At 42.2% G+C, this 18,293-nt stretch overlaps 1 protein-coding gene across 1 annotated transcript in view; it reads left to right on the forward strand.

Moving 5' to 3' along the window:
- Positions 1 to 18,293, forward strand: part of adcy5 (adenylate cyclase 5) — a 401,945-nt gene that overhangs the window by 169,900 nt on the left and 213,752 nt on the right. Inside the window, exon 2 of the mRNA XM_043694258.1 lies at positions 17,591 to 17,740. Within this exon, the coding sequence (XP_043550193.1) occupies positions 17,591 to 17,740 (150 nt within the window). The remainder of the gene's footprint in view (positions 1 to 17,590; positions 17,741 to 18,293) is intronic.

The raw sequence follows: 18,293 nt of genomic DNA on the forward strand, positions 1-18,293 counted from the left end.
ATGTTTCTGCTGATGGGTGAGTGCCGAACCAGAGGACACAGCTTAAAAATACGGGGTAGACCATTTAGGACAGGGATGAGGAGAAACTTCTTCACCCAGAGAGTGGTTGCTGTGTGGAATGCTCTTCCCCAGAGGGCAGTGGAGGCCCAGTCTCTGGATTCATTTAAGAAAGAGTTGGATAGAGCTCTGAAGGATAGTGGAATCAAGGGTTATGGAGATAAGGCAGGAACAGGATACTGATTAAGGGTTATCAGCCATGATCATATTGAATGGTGGTACAGACTCGAAGGGTAGAATGGCCTACTCCTGCACCTATTGTCTATTGTCTATTGTCACTCTAATCTAGACTCTGACTTCTTAATGAGCCTAACTAACCTGATGTTTGGTCTCGTCCCCATTGACTCATTCATTCAGTTTCTAGGTGGTGGGTAGGGGCTGAATTGCCTCCCTGTGTGAAAATATAGGCCTCCCTAGTCAGTTTGTGTCAGCCAGCATTCTTAAATCCCGATGATTCAAACAGGGAAGTAACACACAGCTCTTCCATATTTTGCTTCCCAGAGAAAATAAAATGAATTTGCCAGATGCTTCTCCACCATGTCTGGACCCCCTCTAAGAAAAGGGAGTTTTTGTTTTCATATTATTTTGTGATGTCGGTTCAGCTTCACTAGTTAAGGGTGTACAATAGGTCTCCCTGTGAGCCATGCCTCTAAATCACAGACGTCGTGACCAGGGATGATTTTTTTTTCTAATTAACGCAGCAGGCTGCAATGATTTCATCAAGCAGACAGCCCCAGTCATGGTTCTGGCGAGGTATTGCTAAATTAATGGCTTTTTCTTTCTCACTGCCCGTCACGGGTTCGATAACCGACATTGCCCAGTAACAGCAGAACCTAGTGCTTGAAACCAGCAACTCAGCTAAGGCAGAAAAAAAAGAGGCAGATTTAAGAAACTCCCTATCAAATCTTAACTATGGATTTGAATCCCAACCTTACTACCACACTGCAAGCTGCAAAACATTATTACAAAGCAAACACAGTTGACAAATGGCACATTCAGCCCAAATTTGATGCCGGGTTTGGAGCCAATCTGTTCAGATGTGTTATTGTGCACCTCAGGAATGGGTGAAATGTGAACATGGCCTCCTGGCTCAGAATTAGGGAAACTACTACTTTGCCATTGAACCCGCAATGTTGGAGCCTGTACTGCACATGGGCCTCCCCTCACCCTAATTTATTTCGGCCCATCAATCTAACTTTATATTCCTTTCTCACTCGTGCTTATTCAGCTTCAGTAAATGAAAATGAGTCAAAGCATCATATGGCACAGAGGGAGGCCATTTGTCCCACTGCATCTCTGCTTAGATTTTATTGGCTGCTCTTGAGTGAGGTTGAGGGCACTTAAGGAGCAGGAGGAGGAATTCGGACAGTTTCCCACTTCCAATCGTAATGGGACCTAGTGGGAAGCAGATGTGTGCTTGTGACAAATGAGGGAAGATTCCGGGCTCAATAATGCTGCTCCACAAAGGCCTGATTGCCCCCAGCTGATGCTGTCTGTATTCCTGAAGAAGGGCCTGTGCCCGAAACGTCGAATCTCCTGTTCCCTGGATGCTGCCTGACCTGCTGTGCTGTTCCAGCAATAAAGTTTCAACAACAGCCTGTATCCACCCAGCCAGTCAGTTTTCTGATAAACTAATCCCAGCACATGTCAGCTGACTGAGAGAACCATGCAGGGTTTTCCTGGTTAATTCTCCTAAACAACTCTGCAATACCCCTGGAATGATCCACAACATTCCCTTAGAGACAGCATTTCTTGGAATAAGGAGCATTACTTTATCCATATTATAATATAAATTAAGATAATGTTCCCAATGGCATTTGGAACTTGATAAGCTCACTCAAGAAAGGTTCTGTTTGGTACAGACTTTCATAAGTCTCCGATCAAAGCAGCCAATTTGCTCATTTTTATGGCTCATTTAGTCAGCTGCTCAGCAAGTCAAATGCAACGTAGAAAAAGATAAAGCAAGACTTCACATGCAACTCATTTGGAACCGAAAAGATGTTGCACTTTCGGGAAACTTGGCAAAGGTTGATGGGCATTAGTGACTACTTGCTGGAAATGGTGAGTAGAGGATCATTAAATCTGTTCTGTGACACATGGCAAATGCACAGCTAATGTTGATAACATCGGAACCAAACCTTGAGGGTTCTGTCTATGTTGTCCCGCTTCCTCAGATGTATTACACACTGCAGCATAATTAAGTATGTACAAAACCCAGCAATTGGCCTTTCCTCTACTTGGCTTTCTTACTGTTGGCGTTGGGGCGTGCGTTGGGAGATGTGGACAGAAGTCTCTTAATGACTTAAATCATGTTTTGAGCTGTGGGCTAGAATGCACATTGTGGAATCTTCTGGATATGTTAATGGATCTTTCTGAAGTTGGTCACAGCGAGTGAAAAGTTTAATTGTTGTTTAATGATCAACGTCATAGAATCATAGAGTCTACAGCACAGAAAAGACCCTTGGGGCCATCAAGTCTGTGCTGGTAAAAAGAAAGCACCTAACTATTCTAATTGTATTTTCCAACACTTGACCTATGACCTTGTGTGCCTTGACAATCTTGTCAAGTCTGTCGTACCTATTTGTGTATACATAAACTATAAGTATTATGCATTTCAGTACCTATGTATAATGTGCATTATGTATATATAATTTGTATTTGTGTGTACTGTGCACTTAAACGGTTTGCGTAACTATGTTTGTGCACATCTGTGTCTGAGAGTGTATATATGTATGTATGTGGACATGCAACTGCAAAATGTGTCTAATGTCTTGAGGAGATCTGAAACAGGTGCCTCTAAAGTCCATTCAGGGTCCAGCAAAGCTGCATGACAGCCCATCCTATTTACAATCGATGTGGCATTGATCATTTACCTGAACACAGATCAACTGCCCTCTGGTGTCAACAATAAATAAGATCTATCTTTATTTTCAGTTGCATTGGCGCCAAAACTAAACTGCCCATCATAAATAAATGTGATCTACAGTTTGCAAATGGCTGCAGTGTTGTTTCCTACTCTGTACCAGTTTGGCTGGTAACTCTTATGATCCTAGCTGATAGTAATACTGAAAATGTCAGATTCCATACAAATGTACAAATTAGGAGCAGAAGCAGGCCATTTGATCCTTTAACCCTTGAATAAGTTTATGGCTGCTCTGTTTGTGTTTCAAATTCCACATTTCCATTTATTCCTGATAACCCTTGATTTCACTTCCTTCTAAAGCAGAGAGTTCCAAAGCCGCACAGTCCTTCAAGAGACAAAAAAAAATGGCATCTCGGTCCTAAAAGGGCAAAGCCTAATTTTAAAACACTGTCCCCTAATTCTGTACTTGCCCACAAGAGTAAACAATTTGACTACCTCCATCTTGTCAAACCACTCAGGATCTAATAAACTTTAATCAAATCACCTGAGCTCTTCTAAACTCCAGCCCAGTCTAACCTATCCTACTGTTACCCTGTACAACTGCAACACAACAACCTATGTTCAATTTCTCTTGTACAGAAGGTTAGCATTCCATTAGCCTTCTTAGTCTCTTATGGTACCCTGTATAATATTTTTTGTTACTCATGTACTAAAACACCTTGATCTCTCTGAACTTAAGAATTCTGTAGTCATTCACTATTTAAATAATATTCTGCTATTTTATTCTTCCTGCCAAAGTGAACATCTTCACATTTTCCAATGTTGCCCTTCATTTTCCAGACTTTTGTCCACTCACCTAATCTATCTGTATCAATTTTCATCCTTGTTATGTCTTCATAACATGCTTTCCTAGTAGCTTTGCATTAACTGCACATTTAGCTACCATGCTTTCACCCATGTCATTGATATAAATTGTAATAAGTTGGGGTCGCTGCACAGATCTCTGCAGGCCTACGTTTCTATTCATGCTTGTATGTTATCTCCTCCTGTTTTGCAGTTACCCTTATGTGGCATCTTGCCTTCTGGAAATCCAGTTTCAGTACATTAACAGCCTCCCATTTATGACAGAACATGTCATTCCTTCAGGCAGTTCTAATAAATTGTTTAATTTTCCCTTTCACAAAACCATGCTGACTTCTCCAATTACCTGAGTTTTTCCAAGGGCCCTGCTCAAGCTTCATTAATGATCAATACTAACACCTTCCCCATGATATGGTGACACAGTGGTTAGCACTGCTGCCTCGCAGCACCAGAGACCTGGGTTCAATTCCTGCCTTGGGCAACTGTCTGTGTGGCGTTTGCACATTCTCCCCGTGTCTGCATGGGTTTGCTCTGGTTTCCTCCCACAGTCCAAAGATGTGCAGGTCAGGTGAATTGGCCATGCTAAATTGCTCGTAGTGTTAGGTGTAGGGGAATGGGTCTGGGTGGGTTGCTTTTCGGAGGGTCGGTGTGGACTTGTTGGGCCGAAGGGCCTGTTTCCACACTGTAAGTAATCTATTGATAGTTGTCAAGCTAGCTGACCAACAACTTCCTGCTTCTGTCCTTTCTTGAACAGATATTTGTTACTTTCCGGTCTAATGGGAACTTTCCAGAACCTAACTTCAGCGAGCTCAGCTTTCATAATCATGGGTTTGCTATTTTGAAAGTTTAAACTGTTAGTCTTAATCCACTCTTGCCCCTTTCAGCCTGGATGAACAATTCAATTATGATCACTGCTACTTAAGAGGTGGTCTTTATTCTGAGGTTAAACTTGTCCCATTTCCCAGTTCCAAGTCTAGTACAGCCTGTTCTCTGGTTCACTCCAGAATGTGTAGCTTTATACTGTATCTTGCTGGAATTCCATGAACTTCTCATTGAGGTGACAATTGCCAATCTGATTTTCCAGTACATACATAGATTAAAATAACCCATAATTATTACTGCCACAAGCACCAATACTTCTGCTCTAAGAATCTTGTATGTTTCTACAAGGTTGCCCCTCATGCTTCTAAACTCATAGAAATAGAAAAATTGGAGTAAGTGTAGGCCACTCAGCCCTTCAAGCCTGTTCTGCCGTTCAATATGATAGAAAGATGTTTAGTAGGCTTGCCTTCATTGCTCAGTACTTTGAGTATAGGAGTTGGGAAATCATGTTGAGGTTGTACAGGATACAACCTCTTCTGTGTCCAGTTCTGGTTGCCCAGTTACAGGAAGGATATTATCAAAGTCATAGAGTCATAGAGATGTTCAGCATGGAAACAGACCCTTCGGTCCAACCCGTCCATGCTGACCAGATATCCTAACCCAATCTAGTCCCACCTGCCAGCACCCAGCCCATATCCCTCTAAACCCTTCCTATTCATGTACCCATCCAAATGCCTCTTAAATGTTGCAATTGTACCAGCCTCCACCACTTCCTCTGGCAACTCATTCCATACATGTACCACCCTCTGTGTAAAAAAATTGCCTCATCTCTTTTTTAAATTTCCCTCCTCTCACTTTAAAAATGTGCCCCCATTCTACATAGCAGACAATCACTATTAACTCTATCTATACCCCTCATTTTTTAGATGCTTCCATAAGATTGCCTCTAAATCTCCTAAGTTCCACTGAAAAAGTTGCCCCTTAGATCTCTTTTATATCTAGTTTAAACAAAGTGTTTGTTTTTGTGCTATATGACCCTATGACACCATGATCATGTCTGATCATCCAACTCATTACCCTGTTTCTGCTTTTCTCCCATACCCTTTGTTCCTTTAGCTTTAAGCACTGTTTGTAGTGCTGGGAGTCTTTTAGCTCAGTTGACTGAATGGTGGTGCAGTGTGACGCCAAAAGTATGAGTTCAATTCCTGTACTGGCTGACGTCAATATGAAGGTCCTGCCTTCTCAACCTTGTCTCGTTCTTGAGGTGTGGTGATCCTTAGGTTAAACTCATTACCAATTGTCTCTTTCTCTCTACTGAGAGACCAGCCTTCTGGGACTTTAGTGGCTAACCTGTTCTCCTTATCTCAATCTTAAATGAGCAACATCTTATTCTGAGATTGTAGTCATACACACTCTGGATGTAGGTTTGCTCGCTGAGCTGGAAGGTTTATGTTCAGACGTTTCATCACCATACTAGATAACATCTTCAGTGAGCCTCCGGACGAAGCTGGTGTATGGTGACGCAATGTCTGAACATGAACCTTCCAGCTCAGCAAGCAAACCTACCTCCAGAACCTCAACCTTTGCTACAAATCTTCTCAAAACTCACTAGCCATACACACTTCCAAAAGGGGAAACAACCTTTCCACATCTGCCCTGTCAAGTCCCCTAAAGGTATTTTGCTAATCAGAGTTGAGTCACCAACAAATCAGCATCCTCTCTTCTGCAGAATAAATTGTTGTTCCCTTTAATATTCTTGTGTCTGACCTGGTGAGTACAGTTTTTTTCCCAAATGCTATTAAGTTCTGTACTACAAGCAAATATCAATAAGAGATATTGATTAATTGGTATGATCTTTATCAGTGAATCTATAACAGAATCTAATGGAGCATCAAATGCTGGATAGCTTTGGGAACCATGGGCATAAAGCCATATTTTTCTTCTCAAGCACATGACATTCATCATATGTTCTGTCCCAAATTAGGGGGCTCATTGGTTAGCACTGTTGCCTCACAGCGCCAGGGATCTGGGTTCGATTCCAGCATCGGGCGACTGTCTGTGTGGAGTTTACACATTCTCCCCATGTCTGCATGGGTTTACTCTGGTTTCCTCCCACAATCCAAAGATGTGCAGGTCAGGTGAATTGGCCATGCTAAATTGCCCATAGTGTTAGGTGCATTAGTCAGAGGGAAATGGGTCTGGGTGGGTTACTCTTTGGAGGGTTGGTGCGGACTTGTTGGGCCAAATGGCATGTTTCTGCACTGTGGGGAATCTAGTCTGGGAATCTAATCCTATTGCCCATAGTGTTCAGGGATGTGTAGGTGAGGTGCATTAGTCAGGGGTAAATGTAGAGCAATAGGGAAGGGGAATGGGTCTGCGTGGGATATTCTTCAGAGGGTTGGTGTGGACTTGTTGGGTCAAATGGCCTGTTTCCACGCTGTAGGGATTCTATGAAGTTCCTCATAAATTACATCCCAAAACGTTATTTTTCTGAAAGAAGTTATCTGATTTGTAATTCAATACATCAACACCAATTGCTTCACTATTTCCCTGGGGAACTTATTCCAGAGATTGGCCACTTGCTCGTCAAAGTATTGTTTCTACATATCAGTTTTGAATTCATCCGTTTAAGTGCAGTTTGTATCTGTCTGACTTCATGGTTCTGGACAATATGAAATGCTTTGTCCTGGCCTAACATTATCTGTTCCTTTTTTGAATCCTTGAAACTGCATTCAAATAGCCTCTGAAATGCTTTCCCACCAAGCTCCTGGTTGCATCCTCATAATACTGGCTTTTATTGGTAGAGGAATTGAGTTCCGGAGTCCTGAGGTCATGATGCTTGAATCCTTGAAACTGCATTCAAATAGCCTCTGAAATGCTTTCCCACCAAGCTCCTGGTTGCATCCTCATAATCCAACCTCTTCACTGGACCCGAAACATTAACTTTGCTTTCTCTCCACAGATGCTGCCAGACCTACTGAGTTTTTCCAGTAATTTCAGATTTTGTTTCTGATTTCCAGCATCTGCGGTGCTTTAGATTTTTTTTGTTTTCTCTTCATTCCCTTGGCGATTCTGCATCCTTACAGTGACAGTAATATCCTTTATGTACTTTGACAATTCAGTACTGGACAATATCAATACAAGAACAATACTATATACTGTAAGTGTGGTTGAATCAATGATTTGTCCTGTAATTCTGTCATTAATATCTCCAATTGCATTGTGACAGTAAATAAATTTGAAGGGTGTGCTTATTGTTATGTAAACAAACATATTGATTACATAAAACAGCAGTGGGATCAATAACTATTACATTTCAAACTACTTGTTCTGTCAAACCATTATACTAATGGACGAGCATATGAATAAGGGCAGGAGGAAGCTATTCAGCCCCTCAAACCTGTTCGTCATTTGGATAAGATTGTGGGTAGTCCGATTGTGGCCTCTGCACTCTTTGACTGCCTTCTCAGTCAAGAATCTGTCTAACTCTTCCTTAAAAATATTCAAAGGCCCTGCCTCTGTTTCTCTCCAAAGAAAACAAATTTCACAGGCTCACGAGCCTCTGAGAGAAAATAATTCTCATCATCTTGTCTTAAACGGGAAACCCATTATTTTTAATCCTAGTCCTAGTCTGTCCGACACAGGGAACCACCCTTTCAGCAACTACCCAATGAAGGTAGTAATACATATTTATCCTGAGTAAAAAAAGGTGTTGTTAAAGATATTTTGCCTTTCATTCATCAGGACAATCACAAAATATACCAACGTGAGGGAAAACCTTGGTTCCTCATTTATTTTTGAATTCTTGTGAAATGTCTGATGAGTGCAAGATGAAAAGGTTCAACAATATGTCTTTTATTTAGCAGTACTCAAGTTCTCTACTACAAAATGCAGTTTCCTTGGTCATTGCTTTGGTGTTGGCATAGTACTGAGCCATCGCAGAGTTGAACACTGCCAGAGTTGTTGTCAAGTTGTATTGCATTACCTAGTTTCATCTGGTTTACTACAAATGGCTTCGGTAAACCCAGGCCAGAGAGCAGAATAACATCTGCTAGGAAATGTGCTTGAAGACACCTCTGATGCTGCCTGGCTTGCTGTGTCTTCCAGCCTCTGGCTTGTCTACCTTGGATTCCAGCATCTGCAGTTTTTTTTGTCTCTAAGGAAATATACTTTGGCTTTACTGACCATTGATTCCATCTGAAAGTACTGAGGCATATAACTGACAAAGGGCCAATGATCTGAAATCTGAGTCTGTTTCTTCTTTTCATAGAAGTTACCAGAACTTCGGAGTATTTCCTGCGTTTGTTAAAGATACTTCCATTATTTTAATTACTTAACACTGTCTTAATCTCCCTTTCAGTTGAAACATAATGAACAATATTGACATCAAATCTTGAAATTAAGAAGTAATAATGCTCTAAGAAAACTGCTGAGTTCAAGGCAGTGTGTATCCTTGAGTTATGATCTTGCCAGAGGTTTGTGTTTATTTTCAGACATTTGTTGCATCATGCTATTAATATGGATTTCACGTGAACTGATTTTTTTATTTATAGTATTTCCACCATGTTAATGCCAATATTCTCCCCAGATGTGATATTTTAGTGGCTGGAATACTAAGTGAATATTGTCTTTTTATGGTCCTAAGATCATTTTTTTTTAACTAAACACTGGGTAAGTCGAAGATACGCTTGAAATGGAATATGAGGTCTTGAGATGTCATGGGACACCAAAGCCTGGAAATTGTAACTCTGAACTCTGATGCTGTTCTAGGCTGAGGCTAACTATGTAATTCTAAAATTGACTGAACACAGATTTCCTGAATTTGCAACTTTTAAAAAAATAAAATTCCATTTGTGGGATTTGGGCATTGCTGGCTTGCCAACGTTTACAGTTGGTTTCGCTATAATGCGTATTTCCTGAACACAAGTTGGCTTTAACGTGATTAAAGAATTTAGGCCGTTATTTGTAGAATGCGAACTTTCCTTACCTGTATTGGCTATAGCGCAACTCTAGCTTCATTAGTTTCAATGGCCTGGTTATTGTGCGATTTTCTTACAACTTGGGATGGCACAAGAACGGAACTATTGCGTTATATCAGAACTGGCTGTATTGCCTGCCCCTGATTGCCTCTTGAGAAGGTGATGGTGAGCTGCCTTCTTACAGTCCACCTGACCCACAACGCCATTAGGGAGGGATTTCTGAAAATTGAACAAAGCTGAAGGTTGCTGAAAAGACTGAGGACAATAAGAACAAAAAGGAAGTTTGCATATATAGGTGCTATATATTTGCATTGCTAATGATCGCCCAAGGTAGAATTGTCTTGATATATGATTGCTGTCATCTCCCAACAATTGTGTAATGTCAGCCCACTAGCCCATCCCCCCACTCTTGTTAGAACCTGTCTGCGTCTATACCCATCTTTGTTTTTTCACAATGCCTCTTAAAATCTATTTCTTTGGGCAAGACTTCAGTCAGATTTTCCAGGATCTCTTTGTGTGACTCAAATGTTGCTTGGTGTTCATGTCCATGAAGCCATGTTAAAAGTGCCGTGTAAAAAAAGTTGTTGTCGCATGGCCTTAAGGAGGATTAGCAGAACGGTACTGAGCAGTTCTGAGGAAGAGTCATCCCAGACTCAAAACATTAACTCTGCTTCTCTCTCCGCAGATGCTGCCAGACCTGCTGAGTTTCTCCAGCATTATTTGTGTTTGAGCAGAATCGGAGAGCTAGAGAAGAAAGGATCAAATAACTTAAACACTCGTGGCCACCCGTTTTTAAAAGGATTTATGCAATCACTGTCAATTACACTCACTGTCTTGTTACTGTGTATTTCTTTCTAGGCAATAGGAATTTGTCCATATATTGCATCCTTTAAATTGAGGGAAGTGTTATGGAGAGCTGCCAGTCCGTGCTGCACTTACCATGGCAACACCTTGAGCATTCAGAGTTTACATGCCTGGACTAAATTAAATCAGCTAACGTTGACATTTAATAATTCCTGCTGAATCTCCATGGTCCAACCAAACAGTACCATCCACCAGTGCTGAAGAAATTTCTGCACCTTTTCTAAGTTTAATTTCTTGCATTGCTGTCCTGATGAGTGCAAGATAAATAGCTTCAAATTTGTGTCTCATTTTAGCAATGTTTATATGTAACTCATTACCTTCACATTAAATTCACAGATTGCTACCCTATTAGTTGTCTTGTCAATATTGTTCTTCAGTTATTATGGCGTTATAAAGTGTTAATAATGAAATGGGTGTGTTTTATATTTATAATCTTGAGTGTTTCATGCATCAGTCAGGAAGACAGCTTCTTCTAAAGATCTAAGTATTATTCCCTTTCTGTAGCAAAGGGGATACTTTAGTCCAGCAGACCCCAATGAAGTTCATGCCTTTCGTTAAAAGTTTAGGATGATCTCTGTCACCTTTGGTCTCACAAATAAAAAGCTTAAGAGGTGCCAACAGAAAGGTATCTTGAAAAAGACTTGGTTGGGAAAGCACACCTCCGCATACAAATGAACAAGTTGCATCTTTATTGTTTCTCTGTAACTGGGGGAGCATCGGAAACCGACTATCCCTCAATGCTTTCGTGTCAATTTTGCATCAAGTAAACAGGTTGGCTGCGCATTCACATGAAAGAGCTTTCCATTCTTATGTGAAGGGAAGAGGATGCAAGTGGCTGAAAATTGGGATGTTTTAGAAGACCATGGCAGGCTTTAGCTGTGAAATTCTTTGTATTGTCAGTGTTGGGAACACTTGAAGCATGTAATGGGGTTCATCAATCCAGAGAGGCACAGCCAGGGAAAGCTCTAATTACCAATTAGAGCAGGCTACTCCTGATCATCATCTTCTGATGAGATTCCTGGGCCCTGTATTCAGATTGAGTTAGAAAGGAAGGAGTGAATATCTGTCCTAAACTGGTGAATGGATGGATGGATGTTAATTGGACAATAGGTATAAGTCAATAGCAATGTGTACTTTGGAATAACAAGGGTGCAATTTTTCTTGAGCACCCGTTGGAGCTGCATTGGGAATCTCCTGACTGATTGATTGTAAGTTTGTCGATAATGGCTTAAATAGTGTTCACGCTATTTCTCAATAATTTCCAGATACAGGATGAGGCCATTCAGCCTCTCAAACCTGTTCTGCCATTCAATCTGATCTCCCACCAAAGTAATGGCAACACATTCAGAGAATTCCCATTAGAAATTTCCTAGAATTTAACAGAAGTTCTATGGGAAATGTTACCTTTGCAGGAGATTAATCCTGGAATGTCATTATGACAAAAAAATTTACTATTTTTGCTGGCTATCGTATTGTTGACTTGAATTCCTTGTAGCTGGTAATGGTACACAAAGAATTAATGCAAAGTTCTGTGAACTCACTCTGTGAGTGAGACATTTTCAATTCTATGTGGTGAAGGTGGATTTAATGAACATCTGAGTTTTACTTTCTGTTGTAATCGAAGGAGTTTTTAAGGCGCTGTTGCTGACTAAGGCTTTGGGCTAAAACTGTCTTTTTTTGCTGACAGGATAAAGGAATGGGCTGGGTCTATGCTGTAAAATGTATGATGGAGCTAATTTTGCTGTTCATCATATATGTGTGAATAACATAGGAGCTACTGCCTCAGAGTAGTTCATTGGTGAAACTCGGTTAACCATAAAATTGCCATCCTTCCACTGTTGGCTTTGTGGAAATGGCATTCCTGTGTCTGTCTCGCCATTAATTTCCATTGAATCGTATGAACACTGAAACATAACTATATGAGAAGGAAGAGTAGGAATAGGCCATTTGGCCCTTCAATCCTGCTCCATCCTTTCATAAGATCATGACTAACCTTCTGCCTTTTCTGGTTTGTATGTGGTTAATATGAACTAAACATACTGCAGAAATTAAAAGGATACGTATCCTTCTTGATGCTATGGTCAGTGTTTCTCATTATCAGTCGACCGACTGGTGCAGAAAGTGTGGAGTCTCACTTTGTCACCTTACAAATAACTTTAAGTACTCTTTTTAAAAGAAAGTTAAAAATTACACAACACCAGGTTATAGTCCAACAGGTATATTTGGAAGCACTAGCTTTTGGAGCACTGTTCCTTCTTCAGGTGGTTATGGAGTATAAGATTATTCTCCACAACCACCTGATGAAGGAGCTGAGCTCCGAAAACTAGTGCTTCCATATAAAACTGTTGGACTATAACCTGGTGTTGTGTGATTTTTAACTTTGTCCACCCCAGTCTTACACTGAAAGACTGAAGCGACTGGGCTTGTATACCCTTGAATTTCGAAGATTGAGAGGGGATCTGATTGAGACGTATAAGATTATGAAAGGATTGGACACTCTGGCAGAAAGAAACATATTTCCACTGATGGGTGAGTGCCGAACCAGAGGACACAGCTTAAAAATACGGGATAGACCATTTAGGATAGAGCTCAGGAGAAACTTCTTCACCCAGAGAGTGGTGGCTGTGTGGAATGCTCTGCCCCAGAGGGCAGTGGAGGCCCACTCTCTGGATTCATTTAAGAAAGAGTTGGATAGAGCTCTCAAAGATAGTGGAATCAAGGGTTATGGAGATAAGGCAGGAACAGGATACTGATTAGGAATGATCAGCCATGATCATATTGAATGGCTGTGCAGGCTCGAAGGGCTGAATGGCCTACTCCTGCACCTATTGTCTATTGTCTATAGTCCAACACCAGCATCTCCAAATCATTTTTAAAAGAAGTGTATTTGCTCTCGATTTCTGCCCTTTTTTTCCTCTTCATTTCTCTTCATTCGGATTTTTAATCCAAAACTATCTTCAATTCATCCTCCTTAATTCACCCGTCTTCCTCTATTCATTTCCCATCCTCAAATCTCATTAATTGAAGAGATACTGTGTTCGTTGCTCTGTGTTGGTCAAGTTTCAGATTTCAATAATCTCTCACCCAATGGGTTCAGGGGCAGACTAAAAAACGGGAGATGTCATTAGTTTGTTTTTAACTCACCGAATCATTGGATTCTTGCAGCGCAAAATGAGAAGTTTTTTAGTTTGCTTTTAATTCACAGAATCATAGAATTGTTACAACGCTGATGGAGGCCATTTGACCCATCATGTCCACCCCTGCTGTCTGAGCATTTCACTTTGTCATTCTCCCATCTGCTCCCCATAATCCTATTCATCCTTCCTTTTCACGTGACCACCCAATCCCCTCTTGAATCGGGGATTGAATCTGCCTCCATCACACTCTCAGACAGTGCATTCCAGACACGAACCTTCCTCATGGTAAAAACAGGGACTGCAGATGCTGGAAACCAGATTCTAGATTAGAGTGGTGCTGGAAAAGCACAACAGCTCAGGCAGCATCTGAGGAGCAGGAAAATCGATATTTTGGGCAGAAGCCCTTCATCAGGAATAGAGGCAAAGTGCCTGCAGAGTGGAGAGATAAATGAGAGGAGGGTGGGGTTGGGGAGAAAGTAGCATAGAGTACAATAGGTGAATGGGGTGGGGATGAGGGTGATAGGTCAGAGAGGAGGGTGGAGTGGATAGGTGAGAAGGTAGATAGGCAGGTAGGACAAGTTGTGGGGACAGTGCGAACCTTCCTCATGTCTCTCTTGGTTCTTTAACCAAGTACTTCAAGTTCTTGATCCTTTCATGAGGGAGAACAGTTTCTCCCCATCTACTTTGGCCAGGCCCCTCATGATTTTGAATGCCTCCATCAAAATCCCCTGTCAGTTTTCACCAAACAAAACTTCATCAAACTATTTTTGTAACTGAATCACAGAATCCCTGTAGTGGGGAACCAGTCCATTCGGTCCATCAATTAGGCACCGACCCTCTGAACAGGACTCCACCCAGATCCCACTCTGTATCCTATCCCTGTAACTCTGCATTTCCCATGGCTAATCCAACTAGCCTGCACATCGCTGGACACTATGGGCAATTTAGCATGGCCAATGCACCGTTCCTGCACATGTTTGGACTGTGGGAGAAATCTGGAACACCCATAGGCAACCCACACAGATACGGGGAAAATGTGCAAACTCCACACAGACAGTTGCCCGAGGGAGGAATCAAACGTGGGTCCCTGGCACTGTGAGGCAGCAGTGCAAACCACTGAGCCATGTTGCACTCATGTTTCTCATTCCTGGAACCTATTTTGTGAATATTTTTTCAATGTTCTCAAATTCTGTCTCACGATGCATTCACAGGATGTGAACTATGCTGGCAAGACCATCATTTAATTCCCTTAGAGATGATAGTGATGAGTGCCTTCTTGAAATGTTGCAATCTATGTCAATTGTAGTTGCCTTACAATTGAGTAGTTTCCTAACAATTTAAGAGGGCAGATAGAGCACATTGTCTTACCACTACATCACTACCTCCCCATTTAAGTTTAAATTCCCAGACTGCTGTGGTACGATTTGAACACATAAATCTGGATTATTAGTTCAGATCTCTGGGGTACTAGATTCCTGGTGCAACAAAATATTGCCCCATTAGGTTTCAAAAATCAGAGATATTTCAACTGGAGGACAAATAGGGAATACTGTGAACAGTTTTGGGCCCCTCATCGAAGGAAAGATACCTTGGTATTGGAGACAGTCCAGATACCAAGTACGGAGGAACTTTTTTATAAGGAGAGATTGAGTAGGTTGGCCTGTACTTGTTGGAATTTAGAAGAGTGAGAGGTGACCTTATCTGGTCGGCATGGACGGGTTGGACTGAAGGGTCTGTTTCCATGCAGTATATCTCTATGACTCTATGATTCTTAGGGGACTTGACAGCGTAAGTGCAGCAAGGTCCTAGACTGTCTCCTTGCAGGAGAGTCTGGAAGCAGAGGGCAGAGTCTCAGAGTAAGGGGGAACTCAGAGGGCACGTGAATCTGTGGAACTCTTTACCTCAGAGGGCTGTCAAGGCTGTGTTGTTAAGTATGTTCAAGGCAGAGACAGACAGACTTTTGATCAGTGAGGGACTCAAAGCTTATGGGGAAAAGGCAGGAAAGTGTGTTTGAGTCAGTTGGTTGAATGGCCTATTTCTGCACCAAGCCTTATAGTCTTATAGCACTTACATTGGCCCAACAGTAGCCAAACTTTTAATCTCCACGAAAGAAGAAGAAGAAGTGAGTGTAGCTCATTCATGGTGCTGTAAACTCTGAGTCATAAGGTTTGGGTTTAAACCATATTCTTGAGCACCTGGTGACTTGATCCCAATACACACCTGCAAAGCTGCTTATCCAGTTTACTGGTGCTGCCCTTCTAGATAACCCAATAGCATCTCCAATCTGTGCCCAGTTGGTGGGTGTGATGGGTTTTGGGGGAATGTTACTGGCATTTAATTTGGCTGAGGATTCTTTGAGTTGCACTCACATAGGTCAGTAAAAGTTCCCATTTATTGACCCGTAAGTCTGAATCCACATTGTTGCCCTATTTGACCCTGAAATGATCATCCAATCCTACACATCTCCAATGCTGACAATGTCTAATCCCATATCCATAACATCCCTGGTCTGCATTCTGCCACAAGCCTTTACCCAATGCTGATGTTTGCTCCAGACTTGACTATTGCAATGGCTGACTTCGCACCTTGATTCTCGAAGGGTGGCATCATGGCTAGCATAGAGTCATAGAGTCATAGAGATGTACAGCATGGAAACAGACCCTTCGGTCTAACCTGTCCATGCCAACCAGATATCCCAACCCAATCTAGTCCCACCTGCCAGCACCCAGCCCCTATCCCTCCAAACCCTTCCTATTCATATACCCATCCAAATGCCTCTTAAATGTTGCAATTGTACCAGCCTCCACCACATCCTCTGGCAGTTCATTCCATACACGTACCACCATCTGCATGAAAAGGTTGCCCCTTAGGTCTCTTTAATATCTTTCCCTTCTCACCCTAAATCTATGCCCTCTAGTTCTGCACTCCCCGACCCCAGGGAAAAGACTTTGTCTATTTATCCTATCCATCCCCTCATAATTTTGTAAACCTCTATAAGGTCACCCCTCAGCCTCTGACACTCCAAGGAAAACAGCCCCAGCCTGTTCAGCCTCTCCCTATTGCTCAAATCCTCCAACCCTGGCAACCCTTGTAAATCTTTTGGACCCTTTCAAGTTTCACAACATCTTTCCGATAGGAAGGAGACCAGAATTGCACGCAATATTCTAACAGTGACCTAACCAATGTTCTGTACAGCCGCAACATGACCTCCTAACTCCTGTACTCAATATTCTGACCAATAACTGCTGCCTCACAGCGCCAGGGACTCAGGTTCGATTCCAGCCTCAGGCGACTGTCTGTGTGGAGTTTGCACATTCTCCCCGTGTCTGCGTGGGTTTCCTCCCACAGTCCAAAGATGTGCAGTTCAGATGAATTGACCATGCTAAATTGTCCATACTGTTTGGTTCATTAGTCAGGGGGAAATGGGTCTGGGTGGGTTACTCTTCAGGGGGTTGGTGTGGACTTGTTGGGCCAAATGGCCTTTTCCAGACTGTAGGGAATCTAATCTAAGCATTTGTTTAATCATTAATGTTCCTATCCAAAAGCTTTAAGTTAAAATTTTCATTCTTGTTTGTTAATAGACATCTCTGCAAAGTGTTTTGGGAGATGTCTATCACATTAAAGTGACTATATGAATACGCATTGTGCGGGCATTGGATAGCCAATGTTAAACTCTGTGATAAATTCCTAATGACTGCACCCTTGTTGGGTGTTGTGCTGAAGATTCAAAATTGTAGACTGACATCTCAGATAACCGAGTGTGTATTACACGTGGGAGCAGGATGTGATCATTGATGGGGAAGAATTAAAACTGGAGGAGTAGAGAGGGAGAACGAAAATGAGGCAACAGTATCACATTAGGAAAAATAGGATCGAACAATTTTCAAAACCAGTGAACGTTTATGTCTGCTGTTTTGTTGACCTACACTGTTTTGGATGTGGTGATCTATATGCAATGAGTTATCAAGGTTACCTGCTCTGAACCTGTCAAATCTCTCCTCTTTCAGCTGGTCTGCAATGTGATGATCTTCTCCTGCACCAACATTGTTGGGGTCTGCACCCACTACCCAGCAGAGGTGTCCCAGAGGCAGGCGTTTCAGGAGACGCGAGAGTGTATCCAGGCAAGACTGCACTCTCAGAATGAAAACCAGCAGCAGGTAAGAATCAGGGTGTCAGTGTCAGAGGTGGTTGTCGCTAGTGGTAGGAGACTCGATTGTTAGGAGAATTGACAGGAGATTTTGTGGTCAGGACTGGGATTCCCAGAAGGTATGTTGCCTCCCTGGTGCCAGGGTCCGGGACGTCAGGTGTTTAAGATTCTGAAAGGGGAGGGCGAACAGCCAGAAATCGTATTACATATTGGCACCAATGATATAGCCAGGAAAAGGATCGAGGATATAAAAAGTGATTTCAGGGAGGTAGGGTGGAAGCTGCAGAGCAGGACGAACAGCGTAGTGTTCTCGGGTTTAGTACCGGTGCCACGAGATAACGAGGTGAGGAACAGGGAGTGGGCGCAGTTTAACACGAGGCTGCGCAGCTGGTGTAGGAGGGAGGGCTTCAGATATGTAGATAACTGGGAAGCCTTCTGGGGAAGGTGGGACCTGTACAAGAAGGACGGGTTGCATCTGAACTGGAAGGGGACCAATGTCCTGGGTGGAAGGTTTGCTCGAATGGTTCAGGAGGGTTTAAACTAGTATGGCAAGGGGGTGGAAA

This window comes from Chiloscyllium plagiosum, chromosome 7, assembly GCF_004010195.1.
Source record: "Chiloscyllium plagiosum isolate BGI_BamShark_2017 chromosome 7, ASM401019v2, whole genome shotgun sequence".
NCBI classification, from domain to species: domain Eukaryota; kingdom Metazoa; phylum Chordata; class Chondrichthyes; order Orectolobiformes; family Hemiscylliidae; genus Chiloscyllium; species Chiloscyllium plagiosum.